The following is a 15,581-nucleotide window of genomic DNA, read 5'->3' on the forward strand; positions in this document are numbered from 1 at the left end:
AAGTGCTTCTCAGCAGCTCTTTAAGCTCATTTATGTGCAATGTGGACATGCCCTCTAGGTACTTGTCATTACTAGCTTGCAGATCAATTAAATTTAGATAGGTAGTTGATGCCTGCATGGTGTATGAAACAAACAGCGAGCTGGTACTGCTAAGGAAAGCTGTGGTCCTTTGAGGAGGATGCTGGTGGCACTCAGAAGCTGCAGGGATTCCTGGAAAAATATTTGCTTGAAAACAACATTTTTTCATGAGCCATTCTGGTTGTTGGAGGGTTTTGTGTTTTGTCTTTCATTGGGTTGTTTTGCAGGCTCAGATTAGAAAGCAAATGCATAACGGGCTGTGCCTGCTCAACTGAGGGGCAGTGACATCTGGCAAGAACGAGGGTCAGGAGGAGGAGGAGAGAGAAGCAATGGGATACAAGAAACCTTTAAACCACCTCTGCTAATGAAGGATTTGTGTAGTGGAGCTACACTGAGATTATCTGCTGCTGTTTGTTCTCTGTGTAAGCAAGGCATGCTGGTGAGGACCATAACAGCTGAAGGATTTAAACCATGACTTGGAAATCAACAGTATGGGGGTGGTTTTATGGCTGCCTTCAGCTGATCTGGGACAGTTTTTCTCTTCCTCTTCCATCTCCAGCTGTGCATTCCCACTCCTTTTGCTGTGCTGGCAGTAGTCCTCACATGCTGCTTGGTGAGCTCTGAAAATTAGCTGTAAAGGGAAGAATAGTGCCAGCAGGAAAGAGCAGCTGAGGTGAGGAGACTAAGGAAGAGAGGGGACTGCCCCTTTTGATGGCAGCACTGATCTAAGTTGGTTTAATGTGGCCTTGAAACCACTCCCAAGAACACTGGAAAAACCCTCCTAAACATACTCCTTTGGGTAAAGAAGACTTTTAAGGGAGGTTTAAGAAAACTGTGCCTGAGCAGTGTGGGGAGGTTGATTGGCAGCTGATGAGCTATTGGCCCTGGTGCATTATTCACTCCAGCTTCATCGGCATTGGGGTTTTAGCTGTCCTTTTGGCTGCACATGACAGTACAGTGAGGCAAAAGGCAAGCCAGCAGTATGTGACCTCAGGAGCTAGCTAGCTACTAAATTTGTGCTAAATCGTACTACTGATAAGAAAGGAGTGGCATCGTTGCCTGAAGTGTACCTTTCTCCATGTATCACAGGCTTGAAAACCACCCCTCCTCTAAATATCCATTTAGTACTTTAATCAAGGTTGCTCTGTCTTGTCTGCTCTAGATCTTTCACTCTGAACTTGTTAAGTGGTTTATTTTATTTTGATGGACTTGCACCTTCTGTAGATCCTCACAGAGGTTATTTTCTCCCAACCAAGCTACTAGAAATACCTACTGTAATTTAAAGGAAAAATAAGGATCTGAAGAAATGTCAATACTTAAATGTGCCAGATGACCCTTTGAAATGTGCAGTCATAGATTTATGGGAAACTTGAATTTTTTCCCCAGCTTTTCTTTTACTATTATCTTCCCTGTTTGAAAGAAAAGGTCATTTTTAATGGAGCCAAGAAACTGAGAATACAATATCAATACATGATCATAGTAGCATCATACAGGATAGTATATGAGGTAGATTTCTTTTGAAACTAATTTGGAAGAAGAATTACTCTTCTATTGCTTGGTTTTCAGCCTTATTTTCCCCTTTTGCTAATACTCACAGTTTTCCTTTTCATACAGAAACAATAGGCATTTGAGGTGAGCATTGAAATAGCCAGCCAAGAGGGTGGCTTGTTAAAGGACTTGTTTCTGAGGCTCGCTGTGGGGAGTCCTTCATGCCTCCTCACATTCCATAACTCTGGCAGAAGTTTCCATACAAAAAGCAAAGTTACCTGTAGGTCATGTAAGACCTGGCCAGATCTCTGGAGCACAAGGGTAGTAATGTGTCTGAGGTGGCTTTCTACGATTGCCTGGTTGTCATTGTGCCAGTAGGATGAAAGGATGGTTAGGATGATTTTCTGGACATTGATGGAGTTTATCCCATCTCTTGACACTGCTTATGCACATCTCATTCCCATGCCCCCAAGGACAGAGGGGACTTCAAAACAATGGCATTCACATGAGCTCATTTATATTTCTTTTGCAAAATATAACCACCTCATTTCTTCCTTCCTTGAAAAAACATTGCTGTTTTACAAAGGCACACAGGCTTTTTGATAGCATATCCGGAGTCCGGGGCATAGTTCTTCCCTGCATTTTTCACACACCTGGCTCCTTAAAGCCAGCCAAAGAGGAGGAAGGAGAAGGGGCTATGCTACATTAGAGGCTTTAGCATTGGTACTGATTCTGCTTGGGAGCTGTCCAGGTTCTACACTGATGGGCATCAGCATTAAACTCTAAAATAAATTAATCTACTTTTGTGCAGAGAAGGTTTACTAGATTTGCTTTAGGGCTAGTGGTAGGTAAGCAAGATGCAAGCCACTGTGCTGAGTATATTTGCTGACACTGGAATAAAAAAGTAAATGACACACTGTCTTAACAGTTGCGGTGGATGTATTTTTCACACATTTATTAGACCTGACCTGAGACCATCACAGGGAATAAGCACTGGTGCTTACTGCAGTCACCTTGTTTACAGAACTGTTTCTGGGAATGAGCATTTCTGGAAAACACAGTATAGTCTAGGTAGCTAGGTTTATAAGCAGTCAATTTCTCCTGTTTTACTTGGATAGACCTTTTTGTGTTTTCAGAATCCAGCCAAAGAATTTCATAACAGGATTGGACTCTCTGTCAAGTTCCTGTGGCTTTTCAAGTTCCTCTGCATCTGCTGAACTGTAATGGTTATCCACACATACAATCATAGACTCCAACACACCAGAAATAATTGGATTTAGCATGGCTTGAAACAGAAAAGAGTTAACATTAAAGGCATTTATCTTCTGTTTCCTTTGGCTATGAGGGGTGTGTGTAGACAGTTCAGCTGATGAATGCTTGCTTGGTTGGGAGCTCAGGTCTTCATTCAGTAATTTTATTTCAGTGTTTTTTGTCAGGGGATTGAAAAAAAGTTTTATAAACCTCACAGCAGTCACAAACTGGGAAATAAGAAACACTTTTCCTAATTGAAGCTGTAGAGGAAAAATAAAGTAGACTTAAGGGAGTACACAGTATGGAAGCTGTGTCCATAAGTTTATTGAATAGCTATAGACTTAGTTTTATGTTTGCTTTTAGAGACAATACCCTCAGTGTTGTGAACTCATCAGTAAAAATTTTATGTGTTGGCTTAGGGGGGAATGTAACTTTCCTTGATTCAGTTAATTCCGCTAATAAGGCAATTCAGTTAATAAGGTGCAGAAATCCAGCAGGTTCAGTTTTGAATTACCAAAGTGTTCTGTTTGTTAGCTTTCTTTAGTTGCTTGGGAACACTGCTGCCTATCAAGTTGTCAAAAAAATCTTTGTTCAATGCTTTAGCCTGTCCTGGATATCTCCTAACCATGTGCCGTTATCAGTGCTTCTCTAATACACATAAAGGTCGTTCCAAATTCTTATGTCTCTTGCCCAATGTTGAAAACAAAGTTAGGCAAGGTGTTCAGCTCATGTAAGCCATTGTATCATTATTAGGGTAAGTTATACTTTGCTGATTCGTGTGACCTGAAAATGTGGCTTGATGATTTCTGCATGGACTGTAACTTAAGCAAATGCCTTCAATCACTTTCCACTGTGGATTTTGTTAGTTTTAAAAATGTATTTTCAAGGATGCTAGTGGCTGCGGAGGACAAAATATGTTCATCAGATGATGGCTTTCAAAAACCTGAACGGAATTCTAAAGAAAGGGTGAGTGGAAACATTTCTCTGCATTTCAGACCTCTTTATCTAAAGAGTTTTTTTCTGTCTTCCTCAGCAATGAAATGTCCCACATATTTGACATATGATCACTGCCACAAAGCCTGCATAAAGCACTGTGAGAATAGTACCAAACTCAGTGTCTGCAAGGATTATCCCACAGAAGGCTGCTTCTGTCCAGACGGACAGGTGATTTTTAATGACAGCTGTGTTGATGAAGAAGTCTGCACACAATGCGTCAGTGAAGATGGCACGCACCATCAGGTAGCTATATACTTAGCAGCTTACCTTTGTAAGTGGTTGGGGTTCGTACTTTTGCAAGTAAATCTATCTTATAAGTCTAACTATTTTCCCCTTTGGATGCTTTATTTTCTAGCTCAGTTACTCATAACTGGCCGGCTGACAGCTCTATGTAGCTCCCCTAGTGTGAAATTGGCTGGGATGGATATAAAATTCACAGCTGGGACTATACAGACCTGGAAATGCATGACAAATTTGTGTGGAGGGAGGTCTAGAGGGAAGAGAGGAAGGATGGCATAAGTCAACGTTTACCAAGATAAACACCTCCATTCAGTAGGCTTTTACCAGAAATTACAATTTAATCATAAATCTGGAACCCTTGCTTACAATGTATCGTATTGTCTTTGCAAAGCTTGATGAAATATTTTCAGTGGTTGGTGTGGAGCAGTGAGACCAAGATGACCTCATGTCAAGTTATATTAGCCTACCTCCTTTTTTTTTTTAATGAGAATCATTCCTTTGATGAAATTAATCATTTTAGTTTTACTGAAAATCCACTTTCCTCAGCTAAGTCAGAACTCTGTGGCAGACTGGGATTGGGAAGAGCTATGGGTGCTGGGTGCCAGACTGCAGTGAAAGAGACTTGATTTCCCTTTCAGCATCACACAGCAGGTGCACAAGCTCCTCCCTACATCCCCTGTTCCAAGTAGCAGGGGTTGTTCATCTTCACCCCCAGCTTCTCAACTCTGGGAGTTTTCACCTAAGTCAGCCAGTCCCCTTAAATCTGTAGTTTTGTTATGAGACTTTAAGAAGTGGCTTTAATTTCAGTATTTTATGGGCTTTAGATTCTTATGGGATTTTTGGATGGTCTTATCATACTCACCAAACATGCTGTCAAAGACATAATCGATTTTGTAACATAGATCTTCTGTAAATAACAGAATGCTCTGTGTGTGTGTAAGTCTATTCTTTAAGTACAAAGATAGATTTTAAAAAGTAAATGACTGTATGTACTCTGAATAACTTCATTTTAGACACGCAAATTTAGACTCATGTTTAGTTCAGCAAGCAATGTGTTATAAACATTTACAGTTAAACTGAAAGGAAGAAAAGGCTATTTGTGGCTAAAACATCTCTTTAAAATATTGTTTGCATTAATTAACATAATGACAAAATCATCAAACTTAACAGAGCAACACCTTTCTTTAGGTGATAGGGTACCAGCAAGCAATGCACTTGACTTAGTGAAGCAAGTATTCCAGGCACTGCTTTGCCAATGCAAGAGTCGTACTGACTGCAGGTCTGCACCGGGAGCCCCGCGTGTGTCAGTGCAGCCTGCCCTTGTGCAGGAGAGGTCCAAGGATGCTGGCCCCAGCATCTCACCTTGCCATGGCTTGTGCCTTAGTGCTGCCTGCTGGTACTGTCAAAGCACAGCACACTGAAAAAGTATTCCCTAAATACGATTTTGAGAGTTTCCTACTGCTGGGCAAGGGGCTGGTACAGGAGCCTAACAGCATTAAGCCCCCTCCTCAGGTGTACATACCCTGTGGATCTTGGCAGTGAGAGGGAAGACATAGGGAAAGTGTGTTCTTTTGTTCCACAACTGCATTATCCAAATGACTTTTTTCAAAACAAAAGGTTAGAGTTTTCTGAAGGATTGAGCACGTGGACTTTGTACTAGCTTTTATTTTAAGGTTACAGTACCTTCATACATATGACCTTTGTGCTCTGTTTTGGATCTTTGTTTTAAATACAGTATCATTGGATTTGTGTAGTGCTTATAGAGTTGGTAAAATGGAAGGAAAAAAAAAAACAGTAATTTTTGTAATAAAAAGAATGGAAAAAAACCTTATTATTTCTCTTGAAGGAAAAAATAGCTTGCAATGTATATAATCACTGCCCTAAATACAGATCAATGGTGCACAACTCTCAGTGAGCCTGAGAACTCTAGTTATGATATTATGATTCTATATGAAATGGTTATTGTGAATGCAGATTAAAGCCTAGGATCTCTGTGTCTTAAATCCCTGAATCCTGAGGCAATGCCGTGCATTTTCCATTTAAATAATTGTTTCAAGCCCTCGTGGAGAAAAGCTCAGCACACATCTTGGGAATAATGTCTGCAAGATATCTCCTTGTTTCTGCAGAAGTTCTGAAATTCATGAGTTGTCGCATGCCCCTTAATGGGGTTTTAACTCTGAAAACCTCTCGTCTGCACCCCAATGGCAAGGCTTAGCTGCAGCTGCTGCGTGGATGGGGAGGTGGAGGGCAGGGAAGGATCAGCTCACACAGCCGTTTTGCATCTCCACCGTTGCAGGATTAGCTGTGTGAGCAATACAACAGGCAGTGCAACTGGTAGTGGGTTATGATTTCCTTAACCCCCTTCTTTCCCTCTGGTGTTCTTTCCTCTGTTCCTTTCTGCCTCAGATCATGCTTGGGCTTATGGGATTCTCAGTATCAACACCTATATAGATCTCTACTAACACCGTGCTATCTCTTGTCATTTCTTCTGATATTAGAAAGAGACTCCTACTTATGCTGAAGAAAACCTGTCTGAAAATTGAGGCTGCTGAAAATGTTAAACGGATGTTGTGATTCTCTTTCTCTGTTTCTTGAAATGTCCACATGCTTTTCACATCACCACCTGCAAATGTAGGCATTCTCTATAAGCTGCCTTCTCAGGGCTTTTTAACCCTGAGGCCATTGAATGCTCTGGCAGAGGGCTCAGAGTTGTTTTCCCAAGCCCTGGGATAATGTTCTTTACTAGCAATACATTGATGCAAGCTTTCTTTGACTAAAATAGATTTCCTATAGATTAACCAACCCTATGCGATTTGGACCCTAAGCTTTGTTAAACCTCTGGTTGGCTTGTTCTAGCATGCCTGCTGTCTTATCCTTGCCATGCTGTTAACCTTTGAAAGTAAACTGTCTTTTCAGACTCCTGTGATGGCTTAAATTACATAGATATCTCTGGGTACAGGTGGCAGTATGCTTAGATATTTCCTTCCTTTCTTCTTATTACTAAAGATCTCGGCAGACGGTTATTTTTAAACTGCACTCCAGTTTTCTGGATGACACCTTTTCCCTTTGTGCCATCCTAACCTACTCTACATGTTCTCACCCAGAACCTGGATCAGTTGTGCAAATTAACATTATTGTCCCATAGTGCATCTTTTCACTCTTGCCTACCTGTTCACATGGGTTTTAAATGTAGATAGTTCTTTATAGGTAACTAAATCTTTAAAATTGGTGATTTTCCTCTCTAAATTGGTGATTTTCCTCTCTCTCAAGAGAGAAAGCAGTGGTTGAATAATGATACACTTTACTGGCAATTTCTGAATGTGCTTATTACCTTCAGGTAATCACCACAGGGGTAGTTTCAGATTTGGGCTTGCTATAGTGCTTTTCCAGTCTGCAGTTCACTGGGAAATCAAGTGATGACACCCTACGTATTCTTAATAAAAAATATGCACTGTTTATTTCTCTGTGTTTAAGTACTAGTGATTTGGGAAAGCAGCCATTTCTGTGTATTTCCCAAAATACCGTTGTTTCCCTTATTACCACTGAACATTCAATTATGGAATGTAGTTGCGTGAGTTCACTGTTACTCACAATAGCCTGCGATTGCATTTATAACATCTGAGTATTTTTCATACTTAAAACAATAGTGACTCCTCATCTCATTCATGCATTCTTTACGTCCTTTGCTAAATTGGTACACTACAGTCATTTCAGAATTATGTCTCTCCTTAGGTTCTTCCTGTTAACAGAGCAACCAACCAATCCTGCATCTAGCCTTCTGGTTTTCTAAATTAATGTTGCTCAACCTCACCCACTCCCATCACCAACATGCCAGTGGCCAGAATATTTGATTTCTTTCTAACAATCTGTTTTTTTTTTTTTTTCATGCAGCACATGGAAACATGGATTCCTGCTAATGAGCCTTGCAAGATCTGCACGTGTCTTGATAACAAGAGAGTAAACTGCACCATCCGACCTTGCCCTACTGCCAAACGTAAATTCATTTAACTCTAAGTACGACTGGACTTGAATTGATGGTTTTGTTGCTTGGTTTTCTAGTTCTTATCCAAACTTGTTTTATGGATGTTTTCTTCTTACTCCAGCTGTTCAGTGTGGTCCCTGTGAAGTCCCTCGTCTGCGCAGGGACCTCGGCCAGTGCTGCCCCGAGTACGAGTGTGGTAGGTTCTCATAAACTGTTGGAGTCTTCTTGGTACATATTTTTATGAAATGTTTCAAAGGGATACAATCTGTGTTTTTATTTAATACCATACTCCATTTTTTAAACCCCTGAATGACCATACAATCATCTATGTGGAAAAATAAACAACTCCTGAGGATGTGAGTCTCAATTCACTTCAAACTTGACTTTCTGTAAGAGATGAAGAAGGGAGCAGAGCAATTTGTTTTAATCTGAATGACATTAGAATGGTCTTTTTTCAAGTATCTATTTTTTCATGGTCTATATTTGCACATTAAATATAACATTAGAACCTTACTCCTCATAACTTGAACTGTTCCCTAAGCTATTTTGAAAACAAACTCTGACCTGCTGAACTCTAACTTAATTCATATTTTAGGATAGTAATTGAATGTAGGGGGAAAAAAAGGTTAATGGGGATGTGCATGCGTGTGTGTGTCTTTTCTTGAGGACTAACTAGTCAGATGTGGTCTTAAACACTCTTTCAATTTCTCTTCTTAGTCTGTGATCTGGTTTCCTGTGATTTGCCTCCTGTCCCTGCCTGTGAGTTTGGCCTGCAGCTTGCTCTGACCAACCCTGGAGAATGCAGACCAAATTACACATGTGGTAAGATATTTTTTTAGCAAGGAGTGATGCTGAAGCATTGCATTTGAGCAACACTGACAACTTCCTTTAGACATTATTTTTTCCCTCTGAAAAGTTTAATTTTGGAGCCAATGGAAATGTAATGATTTCACAGACTTGGAAGAAGGGTATTGGCACTTTCTGAGTACACTTTTGAATTAAGGAAAAGAGAAACACTTTACTCTTGGATGTGTGTGCTCTGACCCTTATGCTTATTTTATAAATCTTTTTGATTCTATATGAGACAAGAGTTTTTTGGCAGGGTAGGAACTTTTTCTGAACCTGCAGCACAATTTTTGACCTGGGTCTTTTATATTTGCATTACTTCTTAATCTTTAAGTAGGTTTGTAACAGTTTGCAGTAGCAAATTAGTGCCTTGCTGCCAGAGAACTGTCTTGTTCACTCGTGGCACTCTGAAATGCTGTGTGCTTGACATGGTACTTACCTTTTTCTGCTAGCGTGTAACAGAGAAGCATGCAGCTTAGTTCAAAGACCTTCCTGCCCACCGCATCGAGAGCTGACTGTTAAGAAGACCGAGTGCTGTGATAAATATGAGTGTACCTGCAGCTGCGCTAACTCAACAGTGAGCTGCCCTCTGGGGTATCTATCCAGATCTCTCACCGATGACTGTGGCTGCATATCTACCACCTGTGTTCCAGGCACGGTAAGGGGAATGAAGTATGATTTGCACAGATAAGAGTATCTTTTGTGTGTGGAGTGACAGCACCAAAGTCAGTGCATAGCTGGATATTAACAAGCCCCCAAAGAGACTACTGGATAATGATGCCAGGGCATTTTAAATTTATATGTGTCCGAGAGAAATACACTTGCATCACAGTGTTGCTTGTTTTGTTACAGACATTTATTCTGACCATAACCAATCTATTTTTTGTGACTCTGAGATAATCAGATGATTTTATATATTCCTAATGCTTGAATTACCTCGAAGTTTTATATGTATATATACATATAATATATATTTTAGGAATTTCACAGGTAATTTTCAAAATTTTATTTTTTTTCTGGATAACAGAGGTACATGCTTTTGGATCAGTACAGTTACTATACATTCTTTCAATCCTATACTAACTTTATTGAAATATTTGGAACACCCTAGACCTAAACTCCTTGTGCCCATTGATTACCTTTGCCTCTACCTGAGGAGGCATTGCATCTTATATGAACTATATTGCCACTTTAAAATTTTTGCCAAATTAATACCTGACTCTCTTGAAGTTTCACCAGGATATATTTTTCCTTATTTTGCCAACCTTTTATTAAGTTGTTATACTATGTTAACCTTTAAGATAAGGTTGCTTAGAGGAGCAGTTGCAGGCCAATGTAACCTTTTCATTGAAGCAACCTTACCTAACAGCTTAACATAGGGTTACACCGTCTTGCAATTCAGGAGATATAGCCTTTATTTTCTCTGTTCCTAAGTAGTTCATGACCTTGCATAAGTAATTTTATGTCTTTGTGTCTTACTTGCTATATCTATAAAAATAAATGATGTTCATCTCTTTAACAACATGCTGTAAAATTTACTAATAGAAAGTGCAATATAAGAGATGGCAGTACTTTTGTCGTAGCTATGATGGCCTAATGATACAAGAGAATGAATGCTTGTAGCTCAAAGTAGGATCTTTTCAGATCAGCTGATTTAGCTGGAAGAAGTTTTGTGTGCACAGCTCCTTCTACAAGACTCACTGTTTATTATCTCTAAATATTGTGTCACATTATACTTCCAGTGAAACTGAGTCAGACCCTGGGCAATTCCACCAACTGCAGATAAAAATCTCCAAATTATTCTTTGTAAAACAGCAGCTTTGGTTGCACTTATTTTCCTTTCCTTAACAGAGTGGCCACAATTTTAAGACCTGTACCATTTCTACTGGGTTCAAAATATTCCATAAAATTTATGGTAGGTTTCACATCTTAAAAAGCAGCCTTTTGGAGCCAGCAGTGTGCCCTTACAGCAGCAGTGTGCTCTTTCATGTATTAATTGTTGCGTTCAACAGGTGTGTGTGCACAACAACATAGTCTACCCCATCGGGACAACCTGGGAAGATGGTTGCAGGGAATGTTCTTGCTCTAGTATGAGGGATGATGTTACAGGACTTCAGATGATGGAGTGTCATGACAAAGCATGTAACACATTCTGCTCTCGGGTGAGTAACATTTAAACCAGTGCATTAGCCAGCAGAGCCCTGATGGGGATCTGAAATGATTACTTTTAAACGTGTGTGTTTAGAGAAATCAGAGAAAAATAGAAAATAAATGTTGTAGCAACGAATTATCTTGGAAACAGAGTCTAAGAAGGCCTGAGCATTACTGACTTTATTTTAGGGTTATTGTTTTAGGATCATATCATGCTGCCAAGGAAATCAGTGACAAGTTTATTTTATATTTCAATAAAAGGAGAACTGCATCCTGAAGTGACTATCATTTACACCACTTGCACAATGAATACTCATGATGTCTGAAGATCAATTTTGAATGACTTTGTTCTAGCTGAAGTTCACTTTCTGAAGAGAACATTTCTCTATTCCTGTCTATTGCTCAGCTCTGCCCATTATAGCAGTAATAACACCACATGCTGTGGCCTTTATTATGCTCAGACATCTGCTGTGTGCTATAAAATTATGGGGTCTACTTTTGGAAGCCCACAAAGGAAGTATGAGCTCCTTTGTTATATTGACATAGCTAGTCAAACAGGAGGAGACAGATACTTGGTACAAAAAGTTGGCAGAAGAATTCTAGAAGGGTCAAAGGCATTGGTTAAAAGTCAGCAGCACTTGCCAGTGTTGTAGATTAGAACACTGACCATAACATGATTTGTGCAAACAAAAGTTCAAAATTGTTTTTATACTTCCTTTAAACTACCCAATTTACATCCCTAACATTCCTCACCTTAACGTACTGTGGAGAATAAGGATGTAAAAAAATCACTGTAAAATTAAATGTGATGCCCTAGAGTTGCATTTTGCTCTGGTACCTAGCACCTTGTACCCATAATCCCTGAGCATTCCTATGTCCTTGCTTCATGAGGGTAGTATGGATCGGTCAGTCAGGGGGGGATAGTGGAAATACACAGCTTGGGTCTGCAGAAAAAGGACATGGCAGAAGAAGTTGCCCAGCCAAATGCTGATAACCCACACCCCTTACCAACTGTCATGTGGCCAGAGAAGTTGTGCTGCAAACGTCAGAGGCTACCACAAATACATTTTGCCTCTTTGTAAAGCTTTCAGGATATACATGGATTAATTGAGATTATTCTTGATGGTATTAGCCAATTCCATTCAGGGAGAGGCAGATCTGACTTGAAGCAGCTCCTCCCTAGTCTATGTTCTGGTGTGTTCACAATCTGCCAGTTCAGTAGGCTGTGCGGGGTCCATGTGGAGCAACTAGATGTGGCTGTATGGGATTCAGAATATTCTCTGCAGGTCTTTTGCTGACCCAGGGTTTTCCCCATGGGTTTGTTCTTCCCTGAACTGTGAAATGAAGTCCAGAAGAAGCTAATTTGGTTTTTTCCCTCAGTGCAGAAGCAAAGATGAGCTAGTTAATGTTATACAAATCTCCAAGTTGCTTTTGAGTATAATATTAGGCTACATATAGCATTAGCCCCCGCTAAATTCAAACAGTTGACCAAACAGCAAGTGTTTCCAAATGTGTCTTGTAACGTCAGTGCTTTCAGTCCAGTAGCTGATAAAAGTCTGCATGTTGGCCCGTGACTCAACAGACTGCCCTGGTGTCATTACAGGTGACCAGCTGGAATTTGTCAGTGGGAAATGCAAAGGAGGGCATACTACAGCAATAACTGCAAAACCCTTTAACTAAGAGGGACAGGTGCTGCTCTTGGGTTTGATTCCCTGTGTGACTGGGATGCTACTGTGATGTTCTGGGTTTTCTAGTGCTGCATGTGAGACAAGATTCACTTGCTTTTTTCTGCTCCAGGAGTAGGATTTTTTCTTCTTGCTGGAAATACAGTGAATCTCCAAACAAATATGTCAGGCACATTCCCCTCCTCTGCCAAGTCTCCAGATCTTTGCAGCCTGTTTCCCACTGTTTTTCCTAAACCTTTTAACTGGTTTTAAGAAGTCTGCCCTTTTTTTTTTTTTTTTTTGGAATGAGTCCCATTTATGCAGTTGCATTCAGAACAGAGGCTAAGAAAAATCAACACATGATCTCTCTTCTTCCTCCTTGCTTTTGTTCAGTTACATTTGGAAGAAAGCTCTTCATTAGCAAACCTCGTACATACAGCTATGAGAAGTTAGAGGTGTTCTTTTTGCTTTCGGAAAGACATCATTAATAATGTGTCTGGGAGTCAAAGACTGACCTAGGGCATAGAGCATATATGTGCAGCACCTCACAGCTGAGTTAACAGTGTTGCAGAAACCCTGCATTATCTGACTTGTTTTAAATTCTCATTTGAATTTACACTAATATGTATTTTAAAACAGTTAATCATGCATTGAAATTGACTATGAACATTTCAGGTAAGCAAACCAATATCTGAACAGCAATTCTCTTTTCTGAACTCTATTAAGCTAATCGTGTCTTGGTTTTTCAAAGAATTTCAAATGCCTTAATGCCACTGTATTTCAATATCATTTAACTTACAGCCTCCATATCAGAACAAGGCTAGACAGCATGTAGGTATGGGCACTTGAGAAGGTGTGAAAAAAATATAAACTCTTTTTGAATAATATTTTCCTCTGCTGTGTCTTAAACACTGCATAATTCCAGAGCAAAAAACCCAATCCATTAAAAAACCCCCAAGAAACCAAACTAGTGCTCTTTCTGCGAGTGTAGAGTTTGGTGAGAAAGCTTGAGGATGCCCAATGCAGTGAAAACTATGAGGGTAGATGTGAGAGCTTTCAGCTTTTGCAAGAGAATCCCTTCGATTTCCATTTGTAGAAGAGACTTGTTTCTAGTATGGCAATTATTATGAAATATTAGATCTAAAGTATCTGCCTGTGTTTTGGCTCATAGCCATAACTTTATCAATTATCTGTTATTGTAATAAAGTATCATTAATGCAGAGCTACAGTTTCTTGACAAATCAGCCTTATGCATTGCAGTGTCAAAGCTTTTTTAAAACAAACAAAAAGCCTTGGTGGAAAACATGGCAGTTCTTTTTGGGAATCTGCCATTTCTTCTGCTCCTTTGATGGTTATCAAAGTTGTACAACCAAAACCGTAGCTGTTGGAGAACCTGGATAGCTCACATTTTCTTTTTTCCTTTGTGTATTCCTGATTCAGTGGATATACATATCAAGGACCACAGAAGTTCTGTAATCCAGTTTGAATTGGCCTTAAAGCTTATTTTTCAGTTCAGATTAGTTAACATTGAAAGTTGTGTTGGCATTAAAGACATACTTTAATCATGGATCATTACTAAGATGATGTTCAAACTCTCTGCTGCTCATGGTTATTAATGCCATTGCCAGGTCTTAAAGTTGTGGAGTATCATTGTTGATTGTGTCATCTGACTTCTGTGAAAACAGCTTACAGTTTTTTATCTAGCTACACAAAAAGAGAAAAAAAATGTAATACATGTACTAGCTCCTTCACCCTAATGATTGAACGGTGCTACTGTTCTCCTGAGCATGACAAAATCAAACTCAAATCCGATCTGTTGTTTTAGAATGTAAAGAAACACTATGGAAAAAAGGGTGGATGGTTCATTAAAATGAACGAATCCCACAGTTCTCTGAGTATGTTAACAGCAAATACAGACTTCTCTCTTGCAAACCAGATGTGGGTTTGCTTCATTATATGTCATAGTCCCCTCGCTTTTTTGTTAATCTTCTATCTTTCTCTTACCAAAGTTTTGAGAAAGCAAGCAGATAATTGCTGTAATTTTTGCATGTGCCACAAGGAGGAGTGGTGTCTCCCTCCTGGAACTTCTTAAAAAATTATTTCTCTGAGAGTACATCAGACTACATCCCTTCAGAGAATCATGGTGATAAAATGGATAACAGCTTTCAAAACACCTTAAAATCATTAGTATACTAATGTGAAGGGAGCACTTGCTTTGCTTAATTTCTGTCAATGTTCTTGGAGTTAGGTACCTTGTAAGTGATATAAAAGAGTGTGGTTTAAAGTATTGGATAATTTAAAGTATTAGACGATTATGAGAAGAACGAAGCATAATTTTCTGGGATAAGTGTTTAAGACAAATCCATTTAGCTAAGTGTGTGTAAATTAATTAGGTTAGATTTTCAAGCCTCTTGATGACTATGTTAAATTAAAATAAAGAACATTTGCACCATACGTGCACAGGGATAGTGAATGATGGTTGCAATAGATGCTGACTACAAAATCTATAGCTTTAATCTCCAATATTTCAAATGGATATTTTTCTTTGAAGTAGTGTGTAAAGCATGGTAGTAAATGGCTTAATAGTGTGTATTAAGGAGGTGAAAGAAATTAATGTAAAGGGAAGACTGTTGTTTGAATATTAGATGTGCAGGATCCCATTTAAAAACTGTGAAAGTCTTGGTGGGAGGTAATTTCAAACATCTTGCTTGCATTTTAAAGCATAATTCATTATGGAAATTAGGAAATGATACCTTAATGTTCTAGAGACTTGCAAATGGAGAATTAAGTCCTCACCTGGGGTAAATGAGTGCAGCTCCAGGGAAATATCTAGAATTGTGCTGATTCATAGCCACTGAAGATTTTGCTTTCAGCATTTCATGTTG

At 39.3% G+C, this 15,581-nt stretch overlaps 1 protein-coding gene across 1 annotated transcript in view; it reads left to right on the plus strand.

Moving 5' to 3' along the window:
- VWF (von Willebrand factor) overlaps positions 1 to 15,581 on the plus strand; it is a 148,056-nt gene that overhangs the window by 108,270 nt on the left and 24,205 nt on the right. Inside the window, exons 38-43 of the mRNA XM_072844938.1 lie at positions 3,851 to 4,056; positions 7,945 to 8,047; positions 8,157 to 8,231; positions 8,753 to 8,857; positions 9,334 to 9,539; positions 10,894 to 11,043. Coding sequence (XP_072701039.1) covers positions 3,851 to 4,056; positions 7,945 to 8,047; positions 8,157 to 8,231; positions 8,753 to 8,857; positions 9,334 to 9,539; positions 10,894 to 11,043 — 845 coding nt within the window. The remainder of the gene's footprint in view (positions 1 to 3,850; positions 4,057 to 7,944; positions 8,048 to 8,156; positions 8,232 to 8,752; positions 8,858 to 9,333; positions 9,540 to 10,893; positions 11,044 to 15,581) is intronic.

This window comes from Ciconia boyciana, chromosome 1, assembly GCF_034638445.1.
Source record: "Ciconia boyciana chromosome 1, ASM3463844v1, whole genome shotgun sequence".
Classification (NCBI taxonomy): domain Eukaryota; kingdom Metazoa; phylum Chordata; class Aves; order Ciconiiformes; family Ciconiidae; genus Ciconia; species Ciconia boyciana.